Source organism: Daphnia magna, linkage group LG8 (genome assembly GCF_020631705.1).
Source record: "Daphnia magna isolate NIES linkage group LG8, ASM2063170v1.1, whole genome shotgun sequence".
Taxonomy (NCBI): domain Eukaryota; kingdom Metazoa; phylum Arthropoda; class Branchiopoda; order Diplostraca; family Daphniidae; genus Daphnia; species Daphnia magna.
This window is the reverse complement of record NC_059189.1, coordinates 10,492,835-10,515,432: the sequence shown is the minus strand read 5'-3', so window position 1 is coordinate 10,515,432 and position 22,598 is coordinate 10,492,835. Positions and strand designations below refer to the sequence as shown.

General features: G+C 36.2%; 3 protein-coding genes and 1 long non-coding RNA gene across 8 annotated transcripts; 2 read left to right on the top strand and 2 right to left on the bottom strand.

The window, feature by feature from the left end:
• The first annotated feature begins 9,657 nt into the window (after positions 1-9,657).
• LOC123475602 lies at positions 9,658-10,406 on the top strand. The gene is made up of 2 exons (XR_006650963.1): positions 9,658-10,082; positions 10,153-10,406. It is a non-coding gene; the product is annotated as an uncharacterized LOC123475602 (long non-coding RNA).
• LOC123475601 (epidermal retinol dehydrogenase 2-like) lies at positions 10,209-12,468 on the bottom strand. Its single transcript, XM_045178530.1, has 8 exons — positions 11,992-12,468; positions 11,889-11,917; positions 11,677-11,819; positions 11,270-11,599; positions 10,802-11,018; positions 10,702-10,732; positions 10,512-10,637; positions 10,209-10,449 (listed from the first exon to the last, which is right to left on the bottom strand). Coding segments are annotated over exons 2-8 (921 nt in total). The 5' UTR covers positions 11,890-11,917; positions 11,992-12,468; the 3' UTR covers positions 10,209-10,376.
• A 971-nt stretch (positions 12,469-13,439) lies between these two features.
• Positions 13,440-17,818, top strand: LOC116928354 (clavesin-1). Of its 5 annotated transcripts, none has more exons than XR_006650962.1 (11): positions 13,440-13,894; positions 14,241-14,392; positions 14,973-15,070; positions 15,157-15,187; positions 15,530-15,652; positions 15,763-15,818; positions 15,904-15,946; positions 16,029-16,091; positions 16,380-16,554; positions 16,659-16,809; positions 17,367-17,818. XR_006650962.1 is itself a non-coding variant. In XM_032935424.2 (10 exons), exons 1-9 carry the CDS (start codon positions 13,750-13,752, stop codon positions 16,515-16,517), a joined length of 849 nt encoding a protein of 282 aa, XP_032791315.1. In that variant the 5' UTR covers positions 13,443-13,749; the 3' UTR covers positions 16,518-16,554; positions 17,367-17,818. The 5 variants fall into 5 exon arrangements, 3 of the variants coding, with proteins under 3 accessions (XP_032791315.1, XP_032791318.1, XP_032791317.1); XR_006650961.1 differs by having other exon boundaries at positions 16,659-17,118; XM_032935424.2 differs by lacking the exon at positions 16,659-16,809 and having other exon boundaries at positions 13,443-13,894.
• LOC116928352 (gamma-tubulin complex component 5) lies at positions 17,120-20,326 on the bottom strand. Its single transcript, XM_032935421.2, has 5 exons — positions 18,373-20,326; positions 17,962-18,250; positions 17,606-17,904; positions 17,393-17,543; positions 17,120-17,322 (listed from the first exon to the last, which is right to left on the bottom strand). Exons 1-5 carry the CDS (start codon positions 19,819-19,821, stop codon positions 17,273-17,275), a joined length of 2,238 nt encoding a protein of 745 aa, XP_032791312.1. The 5' UTR covers positions 19,822-20,326; the 3' UTR covers positions 17,120-17,272.
• Between the last annotated feature and the right edge of the window lie 2,272 nt (positions 20,327-22,598).

Sequence of the window (22,598 nt, the reverse complement as noted above, 5' to 3'; positions counted from 1 at the left end):
AAAATTTGAAATTTGGCCAAAAATGAAAAAGTGGGAAGGGTATAGCCTTCCCACTTTTGTCAAAATCGGCCAAAAACGACATCTCTTGAAATTCCCCAAAAATCACACTGCATAATCGAAATTAAACGCTGATTTCGATTTAGTCATTGGTTTTCTCGTTAAACAAGCCGTTTTGAAAAATTGACGAAAACAGTGCTGTTAGCGCACCAACTTAATTTATGGTTTTTAACATTTAAATAAAATACTATAAGACCAATAGAAAAATAAACCTGATTTCAGTGATTTTCATTCAATTCTGAATCGAAATCATGTATTTTAAGCAAAATTTAAAGTTTGGCAAAAAATGAAAAAGAGGGAAGGGCCTGTCAAATCTTGTGAGATTTAACAAACAACACAACAACTTAATTTATTGTTTTTAACATTTAAATGAAAAACTAAAAGACCAATAGAAAAATAAACCTAATTTCTATGATTTTCATTCAATTCTGAATCGAAATCATGTATTTTAAGCAAAATTTGAAATTTGGCCAAAAATGAAAAAGTGGGAAGGGTATAGCCTTCCCACTTTTGTCAAAATCGGCCAAAAACGACATCTCTTGAAATTCTCCAAAAATAACACTGCATAATCGAAATTGAACGCTGATTTCGATTTAGTCATTGGTTCTCTCGTTAAACTAGCCGTTTTAAAAATTATTGAAAACAGTGCTAAAAGCGCACCAACTTTATTTATTGTTTTTAACGTTGAAATAAAAAACTATAAGACCAATAGAAAAATAAACCTGATTTCCGTGATTTTCATTCAATTCTGAATCGAAATCGTGTATTTTAAGCAAAATTTAAAGTTTGGCAAAAAATGAAAAAGTGGGAAGGGCCTGTCAAATCTTGTGAGATTTAATGTCGGAGACTGCCGACTCAGGGTAAGTATCTCTAAGTGTATTTTATATTTTCTAGGCCTAACACCGTAGTGTTAGCGTATGTTTTTGGTTCGTCTATTTTTTAGGCCTAGCACCGAAGTGCCAGCGTATGAATTTGTTTATTCTCTGGCCTAACACCTTGATGGTGTCAGCGTATGAATCTGTATGTATATATTTTTTGGCCTAACACCGTTCTAGGGTGCCAGCGTATAGAGAGAAGAATTTGCCGTAAAGAACGGAAGACGAAGGCGGGTTATGGCCGCGACACAAACAGCGATAACTGAAGGATACAAGAAAAGATGAGAATATTAATTTTATAAATTACTAATGGCTTGGTTTTCATCTGAGGTGCGGATGACTGGATAATTCCGGCTAGATGTTCGGTGGCGGCCTGAGGAACGGTAGCAAGGCGCAAATTCGGCGGCAATGGCAGCAAAAGTAGCACAGGCAACAAAGGCGGCAAAGGCAGACGGCGAACAGCAAGCAAAGCGAAACAAGTAATGGATTTTAAACAGTGATATTATCATTGAATAGACCAGGCGGGAAATCGGTGGAAAATTTTTTTGTATTAATTAGGCCTATTACAGCCCCTTTTATAGAGGAGAGTGGGGGCAATTGAGACACAGGGCAATTGAAACAAAAATTGTTTCTCTCGCCGTATAAGAGAAATTTTCTTGAAAAAATTATGGTTAATAGAATGAGGGGGTTTACAAGTTTAGAAAAATTTACGAGTTTTTTTATTTAAAACTTTTTAAGATATCTCGAAAAAACTGTTTTTTGTTCTCCGTCTGTTAAATTTGCGTTTTCAATTTTTTTGTTTTAACCCCTAAAACGCTACGTTTTAGTAATAAAATTAGTTTCAGATGATTTGAAATTCATTTTTCTACAATTTAATGTCATTTAATTTTTCCCTGCACTCTTAAATAATTTAAAATAATTAAATGTAACGATGACCCTATTGCAGGGCAATTGAAACACTTTGTTTATATTCCCTGTCTGCGAGTGGTTGCATTTTTTTTGCAAGTATTTGACGTAATTCATTTAAACAAATGTAAATCATCATGTTAACACAACTATAATACTTGTATTCGCTGTTTGGGATTTATTTAAAAAAGCATGTTGCTTAATGGTTTTTTTTTAAATTTAATTATTTAAATATTTTAAACTAAATTACAATATACCATAAGCATATTTTAAAAATCTGTATATCGCATTGTACCTAATGGTAAAATTTGATCACACTAGCAGTTGTGGCTGCTGACATATCGTGATTTTCATTTTATGTGGGTATGAAGAAGCTTCCTTATGGGAAAACCCACGTTGCGATTGCGTCGACACACCGTTTCAATTGCCCTGCTACCATGGCAATTGAAACACTCGAAGCGACCTCAGTTTTTTACAATTTACTACTATTAAAATTAATCTTTTCTCATAAAAAAAAATATCGTTTAGTAGCTGAGATAATAGGCTAGAATTCTATATAGTTTTTATATTAAACTTTTTAGTTTTTTTTCAAGAAATACAAAAAACCAAAAAGTGTATCAATTGCCCCCACTCTCCCCTACCGTTTACAAAAACAACGTTGACAAAGAAATAATTACGCGTAACAATAATTTTGGCGCTTGCGTAGATGTCGTCTCGAACTTCTATTCTTCTTTCCGCGCGTGACCTTGTGAGGTGAACGAACCCGGTTGCTATGGAAACGAATTAACTGGTTAACCTTGTTACCATGGTGATGAAGTAACCAGTTAATCATAGTTGCTGATCTCGATTGTTTGTGAATAATTACTGGTGGCGCTATCTCATGACGGGTTCTACGATAATTCTAGTTAAATGATCTCGCACTAGATGGCACAGTCTTATGTGGCGCCATCTAGTGGTCATTTTCGGCACCAGCCACAGTTTGCAACAGGATCTTTGTGGCGCCATCTAGCGCTGGATTTCTGAACCAGATACCTAGTTCTTGGTGGCACCATCTAGCGATGTTTCCATGAACCGCGTGTTGTCTTACAAGTTCCCTGTGGCGCCATCTGGTGGCGAGTATTCGAACTAGATTAACCGTGGCGCCATCTTGTGATACTTTTTCTTACTATTCTAGTTTCATATTTTGAACCGGACATTGTCATATGTCCATATAAGAGCAGCTCATTTGTTCCTTGTCTCACATTAATCTTCTTCGGTCTTTGTTCTTTTGTTACGCCGATCTTCGTCATGTTTTCTCCGTTTAGATTCTCTTTTAAATTGTCGGTCTCTGAACCATCAGGTTCGGGTTTTGGAATTTCTAACATAGCCTTCCCATTTTTGTCAAAATCGGCCAAAAATGACAGCTCTTGAAATTCTCCAAAAATCACACGGCATAATAGAAATTAAACGCTGATTTTGATTTAGTCATTGGTTTTCTCGTTAAACTAGCCGTTTCAAAAATTAACGAAAAAAGTGCTGTTAATGCCCCAACTTAATTTATGGCTTTTAACTTTAAAATAAAAAACTATAATACCAATAGAAAAATAAACCTAATTTCTATGATTTTCATTCAATTCTGAATCGAAATCATGTATTTTAAGCAAAATTTGAAATTTGGCAAAAAATGAAAAAGTGGGAAGGGTACAGCCTTCCCACTTTGGTCAAAATCGGCCAAAAAGGACATCTCTTGAAATTCCCCAAAAATCACACTGCATAATTGAAATTAAACGCTGATTTCGATTAAGTCATTGGTTTTCTCGTTAAACAAGCCGTTTTGAAAAATTGACGAAAACAGTGCTGTTAGCGCACCAACTTAATTTATGGTTTTTAACATTTAAATGAAAAACTATAAGACCAATAGAAAAATAAACCTGATTTCCGTGATTTTCATTCAATTCTGAATCGAAATCATGTATTTTAAGCAAAATTGAAAGTTCGGCAAAAAATGAAAAAGAGGGAAGGGCCTGTCAAATCTTGTGAGATTTAACAAACAACACAACAACTTAATTTATTGTTTTTAACATTTAAATGAAAAACTAAAAGACCAATAGAAAAATAAACCTAATTTCTATGATTTTCATTCAATTCTGAATCAAAATCATGTATTTTAAGCAAAATTTGAAATTTGGCCAAAAATGAAAAAGTGGGAAGGGTATAGCCTTCCCACTTTTGTCAAAATCGGCCAAAAACGACATCTCTTGAAATTCTCCAAAAATAACACTGCATAATCGAAATTGAACGCTGATTTCGATTTAGTCATTGGTTTTCTCGTTAAACTAGCCGTTTTAAAATTATTGAAAACAGTGCTAAAAGCGCACCAACTTTATTTATTGTTTTTAACGTTGAAATAAAAAACTATAAGACCAATAGAAAAATAAACCTGATTTCCGTGATTTTCATTCAATTCTGAATCGAAATCATGTACTTTAAGCAAAATTTAAAGTTTGGCAAAAAATGAAAAAGTGGGAAGGGCCTGTCAAATCTTGTGAGATTTAATGTCGGAGACTGCCGACTCAGGGTAAGTATCTCTAAGTGTATTTTATATTTTCTAGGCCTAACACCGTAGTGTTAGCGTATGTTTTTGGTTCTTCGATTTTTTAGGCCTAGCACCGAAGTGCCAGCGTATGAATTTGTTTATTCTCTGGCCTAACACCTTGATGGTGTCAGCGTATGAATCTGTATGTATATATTTTTTGGCCTAACACCGTTCTAGGGTGCCAGCGTATAGAGAGAAGAATTTGCCGTAAAGAACGGAAGACGATGGCGGGTTATGGCCGCGACACAAACAGCGATAACTGAAGGATACAAGAAAAGATGAGAATATTAATTTTAAAAATTACTAATGGCTTGGTTTTCATCTGAGGTGCGGATGACTGGATAATTCCGGCTAGATGTTCGGTGGCGACCTGAGGAACGGTAGCAAGGCGCAAATTCGGTGGCAATGGCAGCAAAGGTAGCACAGGCAACAAAGGCGGCAAAGGCAGACGGCGAACAGCAAACAAAGCGAAACAAGTAATGAATTTTAACCAGTGATATTATCAATGAATAGACCAGGCGGGAAATCGGTGGAAAATTTGTTTGTATTAATTAGGCCTATTACAGCCCCTTTTATACCGTTTACAAAAACAACGTTGACAAAGAAATAATTACGCGTAACAATAATTTTGGCGCTTGCGTAGATGTCGTCTCGAACTTCTATTCTTCTTTCCGCGCGTGACCTTGTGAGGTGAACGAACCCGGTTGCTATGGAAACGAATTAACTGGTTAACCTTGTTACCATGTTGATGAAGTAACCAGTTAATCATAGTTGCTGATCTCGATTGTTTGTGAATAATTACTGGTGGCGCTATCTCATGACGGGTTCTACGATAATTCTAGTTAAATGATCTCGCACTAGATGGCACTGTGTCAGTCTTATGTGGCGCCATCAAGTGGTCATTTTCGGCACCACAGTTTGCAACAGGATCTTTGTAGCGCCATCTAGCGTTTCTGAACCAGATACCCAGTTCTTGGTGGCGCCATCTAGCGATGTTTCCATGAACCACGTGTTGTCTTACAAGTTCCCTGTGGCGCCATCTTGTGGCGAGTATTCGAACTAGATTACATATAACCATATCAAAGTGGCGCCATCTGGTGGCGAGTATTCGAACTAGATTACATATAACCATGTCCAAGTGGCGCCATCTTGTGATAGTTTTTCTTACTATTCTAGTTTCATATTTTGAACCGGACGTTGTCATATGTCCATATAAGAGCAGCTCATTTGTTCGTAGTCTCAAATTAATCTTCTTCGGTCTTTGTTCTTTTGTTACGCCGGTCATCTTCATGTTTTCTCCGTTTAGATTCTCCTTTAAATTGTCGGTCTCTGAACCATCAGGTTCGGGTTCTGGAATTTCTAACATAGCCTTCCCACTTTTGTCAAAATCGGCAAAAAATGACAGCTCTTGAAATTCTCCAAAAATCACACGGCATAATAGAAATTAAACGCTGATTTTGATTTAGTCATTGGTTTTCTCGTTAAACTAGCCGTTTTAAAAATTAACGAAAAAAGTGCTGTTAATGCCCCAACTTAATTTATGACTTTTAACTTTAAAATAAAAAACTATAATACCAATAGAAAAATAAACCTAATTTCTATGAGTTTCATTCAATTCTGAATCGAAATCATATATTTTAAGCAAAATTTGAAATTTGGCAAAAAATGAAAAAGTGGGAAGGGTACAGCCTTCCCACTTTTGTCAAAATCGGCCAAAAAGGACATCTCTTGAAATTCCCCAAAAATCACACTGCATAATTGAAATTAAACGCTGATTTCGATTTAGTCATTACTTTTCCCGTTAAACAAGCCGTTTTGAAAAATTGACGAAAACAGTGCTGTTAGCGCACCAACTTAATTTATGGTTTTTAACATTTAAATGAAAAACTATATGACCAATAGAAAAATAAACCTGGTTTCTGTGATTTTCATTCAATTCTGAGTCTAAATCATGTATTTTAAGCAAAATTTGAAATTTGGCCAAAAATGAAAAAGTGGGAAGGGTATAGCCTTCCCACTTTTGTCAAAATCGGCCAAAAACGACATCTCTTGAAATTCCCCAAAAATCACACTGCATAATCGAAATTGAACGCTGATTTCGATTTAGTTATTGGTTTTCTCGTTAAACTAGCCGTTTTAAAAATTATTGAAAACAGTGCTAAAAGCGCACCAACTTTATTTATTGTTTTTAACGTTGAAATAAAAAACTATAAGACCAATAGAAAAATAAACCTGATTTCCGTGATTTTCATTCAATTCTGAATCGAAATCATGTATTTTAAGCAAAATTTAAAGTTTGGCAAAAAATGAAAAAGTGGGAAGGGCCTGTCAAATCTTGTGAGATTTAATGTCGGAGACTGCCGACTCAGGGTAAGTATCTCTAAGTGTATTTTATATTTTCTAGGCCTAACACCGTAGTGTTAGCGTATGTTTTTGGTTCGTCTATTTTTTAGGCCTAGCACCGAAGTGCCAGCGTATGAATTTGTTTATTCCCTGGCCTAACACCTTGATGGTGTCAGCGTATGAATCTGTATGTATATATTTTTTGGCCTAACACCGTTCTAGGGTGCCAGCGTATAGAGAGAAGAATTTGCCGTAAAGAACGGAAGACGAAGGCGGGTTATGGCCGCGACACAAACAGCGATAACTGAAGGATACAAGAAAAGATGAGAATATTAATTTTATAAATTACTAATGGCTTGGTTTTCATCTGAGGTGCGGATGACTGGATAATTCCGGCTAGATGTTCGGTGGCGGCCTGAGGAACGGTAGCAAGGCGCAAATTCGGCGGCAATGGCAGCAAAGGTAGCACAGACAAAAAAGGCGGCAAAGGCAGACGGCGAACAGCAAGCAAAGCGAAACAAGTAATGGATTTTAAACAGTGATATTATCATTGAATAGACCAGGCGGGAAATCGGTGGAAAATTTTTTTGTATTAATTAGGCCTATTACAGCCCCTTTTATAGAGGAGAGTGGGGGCAATTGAGACACAGGGCAATTGAAACAAAAATTGTTTCTCTCGCCGTATAAGAGAAATTTTCTTGAAAAAATTATGGTTAATAGAATGAGGGGGTTTACAAGTTTAGAAAAATTTACGAGTTTTTTTATTTAAAACTTTTTAAGATATCTCGAAAAAACTGTTTTTTGTTCTCCGTCTGTTAATTTTGCGTTTTCAATTTTTTTGTTTTAACCCCTAAAACGCTACGTTTTAGTAATAAAATTAGTTTCAGATGATTTGAAATTCATTTTTCTACAATTTAATGTCATTTAATTTTTCCCTGCACTCTTAAATAATTTAAAATAATTAAATGTAACGATGACCCTATTGCAGGGCAATTGAAACACTTTGTTTATATTCCCTGTCTGCGAGTGGTTGCATTTTTTTTTGCAAGTATTTGACGTAATTCATTTAAACAAATGTAAATCATCATGTTAACACAACTATAATACTTGTATTTGCTGTTTGGGATTTATTTTAAAAAGCATGTTGCTTAATGGTTTTTTTTTAAATTTAATTATTTAAAAATTTTAAACTAAATTACGATATACCATAAGCATATTTTAAAAATCTGTATATCGCATTGTACCTAATGGTAAAATTTGATCACACTAGCAGTTGTGGCTGCTGACATATCGTGATTTTCATTTTATGTGGGTATGAAGAAGCTTCCTTATGGGAAAACCCACGTTGCGATTGCGTCGACACACCGTTTCAATTGCCCTGCTACCATGGCAATTGAAACACTCGAAGCGACTTCAGTTTTTTACAATTTACTACTATTAAAATTAATCTTTTCTCATAAAAAAAATATCGTTTAGTAGCTGAGATAATAGGCTAGAATTCTATATAGTTTTTATATTAAACTTTTTAGTTTTTTTTTCAAAAAATACAAAAAAGCAAAAAGTGTATCAATTGCCCCCACTCTCCCCTACCGTTTACAAAAACAACGTTGACAAAGAAATAATTACGCGTAACAATAATTTTGGCGCTTGCGTAGATGTCGTCTCGAACTTCTATTCTTCTTTCCGCGCGTGACCTTGTGAGGTGAACGAACCCGGTTGCTATGGAAACGAATTAACTGGTTAACCTTGTTACCATGTTGATGAAGTAACAAGTTAATCATAGTTGCTGATCTCGATTGTTTGTGAATAATTACTGGTGGCTCATGACGGGTTCTACGATAATTCTAGTTAAATGATCTCGCACTAGATGGCACTGTGTCAGTCTTATGTGGCGCCATCTAGTGGTCATTTTCGGCACCAGCCACAGTTTGCAACAGGATCTTTGTGGCGCCATCTAGCGCTGGATTTCTGAACCAGATACTCAGTTCTTGGTGGCGCCATCTAGCGATGTTTCCATGAACCACGTGTTGTCTTACGAGTTCCCTGTAGCGCCATCTTGTGGCGAGTATTCGAACTAGATTATATATAACTATATCAAAGTGGCACCATCTAGTGGCGAGTATTCGAACTAGATTACATATAACCATATCCAAGTGGCGCCATCTTGTGATAGTTTTTCTTACTATTCTAGTTTCATATTTTGAACCGGACGTTGTCATATGTCCATAAAAGAGCAGCTCATTTGTTCGTTGTCTCAAATTAATCTTCTTCGGTCTTTGTTCTTTTGTTACGCCGGTCATCGTCATGTTTTCTCCGTTTAGATTCTCTTTTAAATTGTCGGTCTCTGAACCATCAGGTTCGGGTTCTGGAATTTCTAACATAGCCTTCCCACTTTTGTCAAAATCGGCCAAAAATGACAGCTCTTGAAATTCTCCAAAAATCACACGACATAATAGAAATTAAACGCTGATTTTGATTTAGTCATTGGTTTTCTCGTTAAACTAGCCGTTTTAAAAATTAACGAAAAAAGTGCTGTTAATGCCCCAACTTAATTTATGGCTTTTAACTTTAAAATAAAAAACTATAATACCAATAGAAAAATAAACCTAATTTCCGTGATTTTCATTCAATTCTGAGTCTAAATCATGTATTTTAAGCAAAATTTGAAGTTTGGCAAAAAATGAAAAAGTGGGAAGGGTATAGACCAGTTTCGGATGCTGCGTTGCAAAGTTTTTAAAAATCGAGGGGGGTTTCGATTGCAGGGGGAGATAGGAAAAAAGTGAGTTTTGATTTATTTACCCAGTAATACTTATCCAATACAGGAAATGTTTTAGAATACTACACTTTAAGACATTCTGCGTCTTCTCCAGTCATTTTAAATAATTAACCATCCCTAGTTTATCCATGAAAATTAATTCAAGTAAAAGGCTAGGTATGCTGTTTAGTATTTTTTGCGTTTTTAGTAGTGGTTATCATACCTGTCAAGTGTCAGTCCTGTCCCAGGCTTAATATTACTCTGTGTTGCGAACTGTGAATTTACTTGTGCCAATTTTAGAAATGGTTGGAACTAATAAAAATAATTTTGTGTTTCCATATGCTACCCGATTACCCGACCCGATAATGACAATAACGAGTAATGGAAAGACTCTATTTTGTATTGCAAAAATAGTTCTACATAGCCGGGGGGTAGTGGAGTCTACTGATGATACAGTCTACACTTTTCCAGACATTTAATACCTAGGGCAAAAAAAAGTGTCTGGACTGACATAACCCAACCCCCCTTATGATGATTTTGCGCCAAAACCGCCCTACCTCTCCTTAAAAAGGTTAACTATTAATATTTTCTACCCACAGATGGCTTTTTCAAAATAAATCAGTGTTCACCTTTTTGTGCAGGATACTGTACCTTACCCCACATAATCCGACGCGCGAATCGTCTTCTTACAAACCTATTACTGGTCATGTCAGATTTTATTATTAAATTTCATAGCGCAGTATAATTGATGGACCCACAATACACACACAATTAAAATTACAATGAGCGACCAGCAGCACCCCCAATTTTGGCTGAGGGTGATAAGGACCGAAATCTGTAGATTATTGAGGAGATTCGACAATTTTCATTCGTCATGCGGTTCCAATCCAGTGTCGAAAAAATCTACGACATAATCGTACACTTGGGATGGTAAGATTCTAGAGATGAAGCCGTATAAATTTTACGCAGAAAAACTACATGGATATTATAAATGACTTACTTGATAAGAAGCCAAAAGTAATATACATATTCGGGCATGAAAACAAGTGCATCTCCACGTCTCACAGCTCGAACGATAATGCTAGCTGCATCTTTTACATTCGTAACGCGTAAGAAACTAGGAAACCTACGTTCAATAATAACATATTAAATCAAACGTGCGCTCTAAAATTTACCACTATTCATTTTACTTGACGCGAGGTCTTTGACAAAGTCCTGTGTCTGCAGGTAATAGTAAAAATAAAAATAAGCATTACTCACTTTACTATTTAATAAAACCCTTTCACCTACCTACAACGAAGGGACAGATGGTAGTGCATTTGATATCTAAATTGCGACTGTCCCGTCGCATTTCTTCAGTCAATGCTTCCATCATTCCCCGTACAGCAAATTTTGATGCGCTGTATGGAACAACGTTTTCACACCCCATTGCGCCAGCAATTGAGGACATGGAAACCAGATGACCTTGTTTACGCTCTATCATTCCTGGAAGAAACTCTCGTACAACCTAAACATTGAAAAATAAACTCGTTTAGTTTCTGGACAGTGGTTGGAAGCTCTTGGCTGACTGTAATACAATGGTTTTTTTTCTGAGTAATATGGTAGCTTTTTCATCGGCTAAATAAAATTAAATCAGTACGTAATGGTATCAGTACAAAAAAAAATTATAAAATAAGGGCAGAAGCCTGTCCTAAGAGACATTTCAATAGCACCATAAGAAAGTTTCAATAACTATAGAGTAACAAAACTAACAATTACCCAAATGCAACCTTTCACATTGATGTCAATGCATCGATCAATTTCTTGGATGCTGTGACTAAGGAAGGGATGACAAGGCATGATGCCAGCATTGTTGATTATAATGTCAACATGTGGTACCACTGTTTTTACTTGTTTAGCTTTTTCTTCAACATCCTGCTGTTGTGAAACATCACAATGAAATGCACATGCTTTGCCACCGATAGCTTCAACTTCTTTGGCAGTTTCCTGAGCAGCTTCTAAGTTGACATCCCAGCAAACAATTAAACATCCAAGCTGTGCAAATTGTAATGCAACTTCTCTGCCAATGCCACGTCCTGCACCTGTAATCTGTCAAAAAAATATAAAATTTATCTTTTTACAACTACAAATCATATTATATCAAATAACTAGCAGGATTCTGGTACCAGAACAATCTTTCCAGAAATAGGTTTTAGTTCAGCAGGAAACAGGGTTCGATAGAAGATGCAAAGCCACATGACTAACGCTTTGCATACCATGAAGCAGAAGTCAAGGCTGATTATGATCAGGGAATAAAGCTGTAAAAGCACTAAAAACGGACATTGGGATAAAAATCAGACATTGCTACCGCTTTTATCTATTTGATTATTTCACTTACTTTTTTCTGATTCTTTTTTTAACACAATTCTATGGAGATAGTGCAAAATGTTCAACAGAGTGTTGTTATGAAAATCTCAGAAATTACAACATAAAAACAAAACCTGGTGAAATTCAAAGTTCTTGATTCTCTCCTAAATTGATGACACCTGTTGAGCCTACGCAAACAACACCTCTCAAATATAGCCTACGTTTTGTAAGAGCCAAGGCCAACAATCGCCCAAGCACTTTGCCCTAACGACTAGCACTGCCAACTTCCATCGACTGCATTCGGCCTGAATATATTATTGGAACGGCAAGCAGAGCCTACTATGTTTTACGGATGCTACTAACTCTTGGACCCAATGATAAGGCCCCTATTTCAATGGAGTAGACTAGTGTTCAAGTTCTTTTGTTTGATCCCGCAAAGAAACAGCGCGAAAACGTGCATGATTTCTCGCAATAAGAAGCAGAAACGACAAATACATATAGGCTAACAACCATAAAATAAAATCCCTCGAGTCAGGCAATAACGCGCAATCATACAAAATATAAATTAATAAATAAGAAATGTCAAACAATCGTCAACCGTATAACAACGACAACGTGCTAAGCAAAGGAAGTGTTAAATTTCGAGAACTAATGCTTCCCTTCCTCTATAAAAAAGAAACTTTGATTCCTGAAACTTTTTTCCATTGACATTGGAATCACAGCATCAAATTTTACGCGTAAATGCACTCAAGATGTTTATCATTATGCTAACATTTTAAAATTAAAACTAAGAAAATCATAGTCTAGCTACAATGTTGACGTATACATTAATGTACACTACTGACTGTATATTGATATTTTCTTAACTATAGTCGAACCTTTAACATACGTCCATTCAGACTATTGCGGGTTTTAACACAAACAAGTGCACCTTTTGTTTCACGATAGATTAGGATATTATTCGAGCCAAGCAGAGAATTGGTTGGCAGAAGAAAGCTATCGAAAATCGATGGATGGACGTCGAGGTACAGGTGGTCATGTGAATATAATAATTAAGGGAAGCGAAAGGTAATTAAAGGTCGGTTACGACATAATTTATAGAACGAAAAGGTTTGGGCCTCAATTTTAATGTTTTTTAGAACTTTAACTGTGTATGATAATTATAAAACACAAACGTTCATTCTTTATGGCATACTATTAATAGCAACAAGACAAAACCGATTAGATAATAAACATCGCATTACTCCACAAGCATGACAACATTTCTTACATAACAAATTCATCTAGTTATACGGGATCCCACTATCCCAGTCAAAAAGCTGAAAAACTGGTTCTCGTCGCAACGGGAGTACGTGAACAACAGAACACCATCCCTTTTTACAAATAAATATTACGTCTCCTTGGTTTCTGGTTTCCATGTCAGTCAAAATGCACTGTAATTGTCTACCATGGTGATTGCTAAGCATGGTACTGAAATTCGCATCGTAATAATAATTTGAAAATCGATGAAAAATAAGATTTTTTTTCCCACCTGGCGCAAATCCAACCTGATGCCGAAAGTTGTGGTATGACGTCTACTTGGTAATCCATAGATGGCCGTTGGATTGTCTGGTTGAAAGGAAAGAAGTAGCACAGCAAAATTTAGCTTCTTACCTGGATTCCACTTGGGCTCCTCTATTCAGCTGTAGGCAGTCTGTTTGTGAGCAGGAAGGTAGGTGGTACGTGCTAGCCTGCAGAGTGTCATTTAGGAGTATTTCGTCGAAGAAATTGATGAGTGCTAGCGCATTCTTTCGTGAACGTGACAGAGAAAGTTGTGACACAGATGTCGCGTCCTCGAAATCCGGGTGAAATGAAAAGGCAATAGCCAAAAGAACTGATACGAAGACTTCGATATGTCTGAGTTTTACGATTTCTTCTGGGGCACTGCTGAAACAAACAGGAATTTCGACATAAACATTGAAACAACTGACACACCATTGGCACGCAGTGTTGCTTTAGAAAGTTTCAGAAGCTTAGTTCTTGCTCGTCCCGATGCCGGTAATAGCAAATTGAGTTATTCGCAGTTTTCTTCTTTATTATTATTATTATTGTTTGTCAGTGTTTTTTTCGAACAAACTTATTTATTGTGGCTATTCAGACAACCCAGAACTAAATCTTTAATAACAGCAGGAAAAATTTTATAAACATCAAACAAAAGAAAACCTGTCTTAAAGATCTCTGCAGTTAGAGTGAAAAAAATGTAGTGCTCTTCTACAGCAATACGTTACGTTGTATCAATGTTCGTCTCGGCCAAAGAAGCCAAAGAAATCAACAAACAGAGATGTTTTGTTTACTGATCATAGTTGAAAGGCTTAACTAACGAATCCGTCGATTACATTTATAGGGAGTCTACGATCTGATGATGAATTCCTAATCCGATTTCTGGCAGCAAGAAAAATGAATGTTCCAGACGCCATGCTGGTGTATAACAACTACTACAGTTTCCTGCGTCGCAATCACGAACTAATTTCTGACTATGGCGTCGACAATGTCGAGGTAGGTATTACTAATCTACTAGTAAAGTATAGTAGAAGAGTTTTATAGAATGCATGACATATAGTTCATTAATATTTTACTTTCAACTTTTTGGGGAAAAAAATTATATATGAAAAATAAAAGAAAATTGTATATAGTGCCAGTTCTCAATAGCATAAAAAAGAACTTAATTCTCCCTGAGTTGCAGTAATTACATTTTTTTTTTCTTTTTGAGTATGTTTAGCTCAATGTGAAAGCCTATACAGTTTCCAAGATGACCCATATCCTATTATTTTCAGTTTAATCTCTAGTTACACCAGGTTACATTTTACTGGGAGACTGCTATGCACTAAGAGGTTTGAACTTGCCGAAATTATAGGCGGAATCACTTTAAAAAAATTATTTAAAACTTTGAAAAATGTTCGAGTTACATGTTAAGTTGTTGATATTAACATTAGATACTAACAAGATTTATTAAAAATGCCCTCGCATGGGTAGCAGCTAGCAGGATTTATGCTGAATTTAATTTACAATAATAATTTTAATTTATTTACTTTTGTCTGTTTGTGTATATGTGCTGTGCGTTATTGACACGCTGTAGGTAAAGCAAGCCTTGGAAGATGGGCTACCTGGAGTGCTGCAGCAGCGAGATCGTCGAGGACGTCGTATCATGGTTTTGTTCGCTGCTGAATGGGATCCGTAATATTTGGCTAACGTTATTTGAAACTATACCCATTTTAGCATTCCAATACTTATTGTTGCCGTATTTTGTCTCCATCGTATAGGAGCCGATACTCGGTCTCAACTATACAAAAGGTACGTTTAGGTCTACTTTCATTGCTTTGTTTGTTTGTTTTTCAGCTGTTGGAAGTTTAGGTAGTCAACTGACACGACAAAGGCCATCATTTACGTGGTCTTTTGTAACTTACCGGGTTGGCAACTGTGGCCAAAATGAACGAAAGTTTCTGAGTTACCTACACATCGCCTTGGAGTTGCCAACCTCTCGGTACTTAAGAGACCAGTCAGAGCACTCTAAAGACAGTGTTAATGTATTTAGTACATACGTAGTAAATGTTATACGTGAAGTCATATCGGAGTTCGCTAGCAGAGTCACGCCTTTAGAGGCTAAGTTATACATACTTTTATGGTTAAAAAAAGAAACGAAATGCATTTATGTTACAGGCCATTCATATTTCACTTGATCTGCTGCTACAGGATTCAGTGGTTCAAGATAGAGGCTTAGTTCTCATAATTGACTGGAGTCAGTTTTCCTTTCGGCAGGTTTGTCGACATTTTTATTTTATTTTTTTTATTTTATTTTTTTATTTTTTTAATGGACTGATAAGCTAGCTGTCAATTAATATGTAATGTTATAAATGATAAAAATCTAGTATAGCAAACTCCAGCCTGCTGTCCTTCACTCCATAGCCCACGGATTGGAATATTGGTAGTGTACTATGTTACGTATTGCATATCAAAGTTCACGTTTTTCTTATTTTTTTAAAAACATGTACATGTCTTTACTTGCATAGCTATCCGGTGCGTTTCAAAGCGATTCACTGCGTTGGGCCGCCTGTAAGCAGAACATTTTGATTTTAAGATAGCCAAAAATCATCGTTGAAGCCATTGTGCCTGAAATTGTGTTTATCCCATCCAGTGGTACGTCGATGCAGCTATGTCGCTTCTGAAGCCATTCTTACGTGAAACGTCGAGGGCAAAGGTAGTGCCATCTTAATCTACCCAAGGTGCACGTTCAAGTTTCTTCAAGTTGTTTTAAGACAACATCAGATGAACGTTCGAACTGCACCTTTGACTATTTATCCGAGTGCATTAAATGACATGTAACATCAGTTAGAACAAACAAAAGTACCAGTTTTCATCCCTCCTGGTATTCGTAAAGAACAACTTAAGCAAAGCTAGTCTGACAACAAAATGTAGCCATAAATCTCAATTACATCCTTACGTGGTTGTTAATAATTTCTTTTTTGTTTTTAAAACTTTTAACTAGATTTTCAGCTGTGGAAATAACTTGTCCATCTTGCATCAAGCTGTATCGCGAGAAATTTTGCCAGCTGAGCTCGGAGGGGAGCAAGGTCCATATCTATCTTCCATTTGGATAGATAATCTAAGAAGAGCTCAAGTTTGAGTTTAAAAGATTTGATTACGAGAAGAAGGAGTTTCCTGTAAGTAACTGATGCTTCCTGTCAGTTTTTGAATTTATAACTTGTCTTACCCGGATACATTTTTTATTGATATTGTGTTGAAAATGGAATTCGCATGTTGGAAGCGTTGAGTAAGAAACGAACAACATAACAACAACGTTCGCATCAACTTGCTGTAGGGAACATACCGCAATTAGTTTAGCAACATCGATCATCGATCGGAGAAAAATGAATTGGTAGTTTTCAACTAACTTCTGATACCTCTATCAACGTAAGGTACCCACACACATCTTTTGAAAGACAGTTCAGATAAGTGTGAACGAATCAAAGAACAAAAACGAGTCCGTAACCGTCATAAAGAACAAATGCAAATCACGCCATTCAAAGAGAGAGGAAAAAAATCACTTAATTTGGACTTGTTGGTGCTTTTCCCAAGGAAAAACAAGACAACATCTTTCTTTTCCGTCAGTACTGTAAAGGTTGTAGCTGTCATCGGACTTCGGCTGCTTTCACACGAGCAAAAGCGCCAGTTCATTGAGGGAAAGTAGAGCATTACACCACTTACCAAAGTAGTTAATTTTAGATGTGAGATTGACAATTATTTATTCCTCGGGAGTAATTTGAGCGATTAGTGCTCATTTGCGTTTGATTAGTACGATCTAGTTTCCAAATGCTTCGAAATTAATAATTAAAAGGCACTAGGTGGGAAAAAAATGTAGAATCATGAAAGTGGCTTAGTTTACCGAGTTGCTGGGCAACTATGGATTAAGGCAGCTGCAAGGGTTTCGACTGTGAAATATAAAGAAGATCTAATCATAATATATCCATTGTAGGTGCGTAACGAAAAACGTGTAATTACCATGAGGAAGCATGGAATGGACGCTATCAGTGCCCAGGACAGCTGCCACAAATTGATGATGCCTCACGTAATTTTCCTCAAGTTTATTTAACTTCTCCAGCTCGAGTCCATTCTTCCAAGCAATCACTACTTCACGTGCAATGGATAACACCTGTTGTAGGAATTGTCTGATCAGAAAATATGGGTACTTCCCAACTTCTACACTTGTTATACCTCGTTGATGGCATCGCGCAAAAAGGCCCCCGACGGTTGTTGCAGGCATTGTTTATGTATAGAAATAACATATTCTTGGTGGCTGTCGATTATTTGACCAAGATGAACTGCATTTTCTAGTTGCATATCCAATCGAATATGTGATGATTCTAAAACACACTCCATTATGTAGTTGTCCACACTAGAAATAAAATAAAGCAGCCAAGCCCGTAACAGTTGCAATCTATGCTGACGGTTAGCTGATAACAGTTCCTGTTGCCTTGGGTGGGTAACGTTTGCAACGTCCATACAACTGAGATCTGAATGTGACAGAAATTGTGAGGGGTCAGCTAAGTTGTGTTTTTAATTAAGGTTACCTTTGAACGATAAGTGTTGAAGTGAAAACATTCCTTGCTTAATTTGCATAAGAAAACGGAGCACGCTATTGTAGTGGAATATCGAATCTTGTGTGATAACCAAGTTGACTGGCCACGGAACTTTGTAATTGATTTGTACATCCACCAAATTTGCTGGTGTTTGTTGAATGCTTCCTCTTTTAATGGTTACAGAAAGGTAGGAGCCACATTGGTCCATTCTAGAAGAGATACAGTTGAGCAGAGATAACGTAAGGCTTGATTCGTTGTCCCACTTTTCACCGGTTTCGAGCTGCAAAAACAGAGAAAGCAATCTAAATAATTTCAGCGTAAACTATAAACTGACTTTCAAAGGAAGTAAATGAACAAGCAAATTATAAAATTTAAAAAAAAATTTAAATTAAACTATCGAACCTTTTGGAAAAGTTGTTGGCAAAAGCGACCCATTAGGTCTCCGGCTTGCATCAAGTGAATACGACGAATAGTCAAGATGTGTAATTTGAGGCAACAGTCTTCGTATAAGGTATCGAGAAGTGCCCTGCATACCAGACGCTGGCGACTGCGCAACGGTTCCAGTAGACTTCTTTCCAGCAAAGGTAAAAGGGGATAGAATTCCAATGGTACACAAACTCCGTCATCTTTAGAACGTTTGCTTCGGTTGGAATGATTCCGGAGAGTTTCAAAAGCCTTGGCCAAGAGCGGATTCCTAACTTCCTGTTTAAGATCCTTCTTGGTCGTCACCGTGACATTTGACGAATGGAGAAGTTTTCCACATTCGAAATAGCCTGATGCGAACCTACTGAAGCGGTTTCTAAAGGTTTGCATCAGCGTGCCTGCTGGACAACCACCATTAACACGCATTGACTTTCTTTTAAGTTGAGTTAGAAGTTCAACAGAACGGCCTCCCAACAAGATATCGTCCATTAAAGGCTTTAGAAAGCTAATCAAAGGTTGAGTGGTACGAGACACAAAGACTTTAGACCAGAAACGCTCATCTTGAGGTGAAACGGCTTCATTGCGTAAAATGCCAAACTCCTGGTAAGGGTCCACGATTACCCCTCGATCTAGCCACAGATCAACCATGTTAAAAAAAGGTTCCAGCGATGCAAATAGGATTTTCAGCAGAACCGGATAAAGCGTACAGTAGTTGGTAACTTGCGCTTTTTGGGCTGAGTCGTATACAACTGATAACAGGTGGGTGATGCGAGTATTATTGTCCGCCACAGACGAAGACATTTGCATTATTGTTGTGTGCATTGCAGCTATTGCTCTAATAGTGAATGTCCATGATTTTAGACGTAGCAAAAGTTGACTTATAGTACTTGTAGCCTTTTGCTGAGCAACACCCTTTTCGTAGTCTGCAACTGATTGATTGAACTCTGTTACAACATCACTGAGTGCTACTGTATATGCTTGATAAGTTAATGTTTGCTCTTGGGGGCCTGAGTTGTTGAGAAAGAAGTTGATCTCCTCCAGGGCCTTCACTAAAGGGTTAAAACAATTCACACAAAAGGATGGAAGGCCAGCAACAGTAAGCACTTTAGTGTGATTGCCACTTTCTGTGGATTTCACAGTGGTGTTTTTATTCCCACAAGATCGATGAAGAGTCCACAAAACTTCATGCAGTACATAATATTCAGTCAAAATTTTTGATGTGGAATCCTTCCCATATTTTTTTTTAAATAAACCATTCAAGGAAAGGTTTTTGATGGAGCATTGTTTTTGTCTAGCAAATGTGGGAATATTGCTTGCAGTTAGACATGATTTTTGATGAACTATTTCATGGCTTTTGATAGCTTGCATGTTATTCTCTTCACTTTCTGAAGTGAAGGAATAACAAGAAACTATTACAGTTTCAGGCATTGATTGTGTTATTTTCTTACTAGACACTTGTTGGGTTTCAGCATGTTCAAGGTGCTGATGGAAATATTTGTTAGTCCCACTGTTAAGGTTTTGCAGAATGTACCCATCTGATGTGTGGTAAATATGTTTAATTGAGCAATATGCTAATCTGATGAGCAGGTATAAAATGGCTCATGTTGGATGGGTCAATCCATTAGGTACTGTCAGTTGGATGTATTTAGTAACTAGTTGTTTGAAATAGCTGGTTTTCCTATGTTCTGCATGAATATCCAATTTGTGTTGAATTCCTTCAATAGACCTCTTCACTTCTTGTTCAGTTGTATAGTTACAATCTTGCTTGAGATGACAGATGATTCTACTAATGAATCTGCCGTCTTCACTTGTTTCCTTGTTTGTTATCAACTTCAGTAATTTCTTGCAAGCAGTTCGAATCTCAAAAGTCACGAATGTACAACACAGAGTTGACTTGGTTAGCCACACCGTATTGGCATGGTATAATAGGTTGAGAAGGTGTCTCCACTGGGCCCTTCCCGTTTGGGCCCGATTTCAGGACGTTGGGTGGCGCTAGTTGCCAGAGTAGGCCGACTTTACATGGGAGAGATAGGGAATATGATCGTATTTTCAATTCTGTTAAGTAGGAAATGAAATTTTTACAATAATTTATTTTTTTTTATTTTTTGAAATATTTTTAGCCACATAGTTCACTTTTTTGTATAACGATATGTTAAATACAATATTTTTAAACAAGATTCCTTCGGTAATGTCCAGTGTATCGTATTTGAAAAAAAAACGAGTATTTTAAAAATACAAATACTATATTTTAAAATACTCGTCCTTCAAAATACATTTTTTCTCCCAAAACCTCAAATACCAAATAAAATAAAATACAAATACAAATACAAATACAAAATACTTTTTTTCTTTTATGGAGCAGTTGGACATCCTACGTTGCGCATTCTCCGCAAATGCGAAAATCAAATGTGTGTCCAATCTGTGGTACTCTGTCTTCAGCGTCTTATGGGAAAACCAACCATTTCACTTTTAAAATATTGTTTTCTTCTCTATAACTATGTTTTACCTCACTGTTGTACCTAACAGTGGATTCGTCATTCATTTGGTTATAATTCATTTGGTGATAACCAAATTTTTCCCTCCATCTCCTTTTAAGTCTAATTTATTTGTAGTTAATTTTTGTTTAAGAGTCCTTTTTTGTGATCGACCCGGCTAGCAGAAGAACCCGAATTCTTTAGCTAGCTTGTGTAAAAACCTCCCACGCTTTCCTTCGCAAATTCTGGAGTTGTTGTACTTCGTTTGAACAGTGAATTTTCTTTTTAGGAAAACTTAAAAATTTAACTCCATCCTTGTGATTCTTTTCACAGTTTCGTACGCAACATTTCATCTTGTTAAACTTACAAGTTTTACGTTTATAGAGTGAACAACAAAACACCAGCTATACCGAGGTAAAACATAGTTATAGAGAAGAAAACAATATTTTTAAAGTGAAATGGTTGGTTTTCCCATAAGACGCTGTAGACAGCGTACCACAGATTGGACACAAATTTGATTTTCGCATTTGCGAAGAATGCGCATCGTAGGATGTCCAACTGCTCCATTCTTATTTGCCTCTTACTCCTTTATTTTTAACTGTCTGTCCAAGGTTCTGTCTTGTCGACATTCTTGTCACTGAATCAGAGGATATGCCAAGTTATTAGTTTATGCCATTACGTATTTTAAGAATGTTCAATAACTTAAACATTTACCGTGGGTATTATACAAGTTCTTCAGAACGCACAGTAATAAGAAACCATCCGATTTGTAGAGAACTAGAGATATACGTTAAAGAAACTTGTGGTTTAATGAAAACACACACGAGACAAACAGACGACGAAAAATGCAATTGAAAGTTTTAAAACTAGAAAAAGCTATTGCAAAACGTTTTGCAGGTGCAATAATGCTGCCAAAATGAAGTTACTTTCGATTCATACACTGTTGCCAATTTACAAACTTCAAATCTTTGAAAAAAAAGTATTTTGTATTTGTATTTGTATTCTATTCACTTTCAGCGTAAACGACCAATACAAATACAAATACTTTAAATAAGAAACAGCCCAAATACAAATACCGAATAAAATACGTATTTTAAGTATTTTATTTTAAAATAATTTTATTTTAATACCCAAATACGATACACTGGTAATGTCCTTCGGGCAATTTTTTTGAAAAAAATTGTCTATAGACATGTAACGTGGGCCAAAGATAAACAGATTTTGGATCCAAGATTTCTAAATTTCAATCAATTTATAGTGTTTGCTTCGTTCTCCGTCTTGTCTTCTTTCACACTTACGAGTCATGACGTCACCGTTATCAAAATAATCGGTAATAACAAGCCAAGTCTTTCAACTTAGGCTTTTTCGCAGAAGCGTCAATTATTGGCGTCAATTATTGGACCAATAAACTAGTTTTGAATTAGAGAGTAATTGGCATTCAACTATAAAAACTAATTTACATATTTTTATATTTAAATATTTTTAATATAATAAATAAATAAATATATTTAAATATATTTAAATTTGCAATATAAAAAAATATATAAAAATCTACTGTTTAAAACATTTCGTTAAAGAAAAAAACTTACTGTTTAGTGATTGTTATACAGCCTTCTGCACTGACTGCAATGCATTGACAGTTATAAGGTTACGCAAACAAAAGCGAATTCACTGCCTAGGATTCGGCAACCAGCTAGGTAACAATTACGCAAATTAATTTTTTAAAACTGG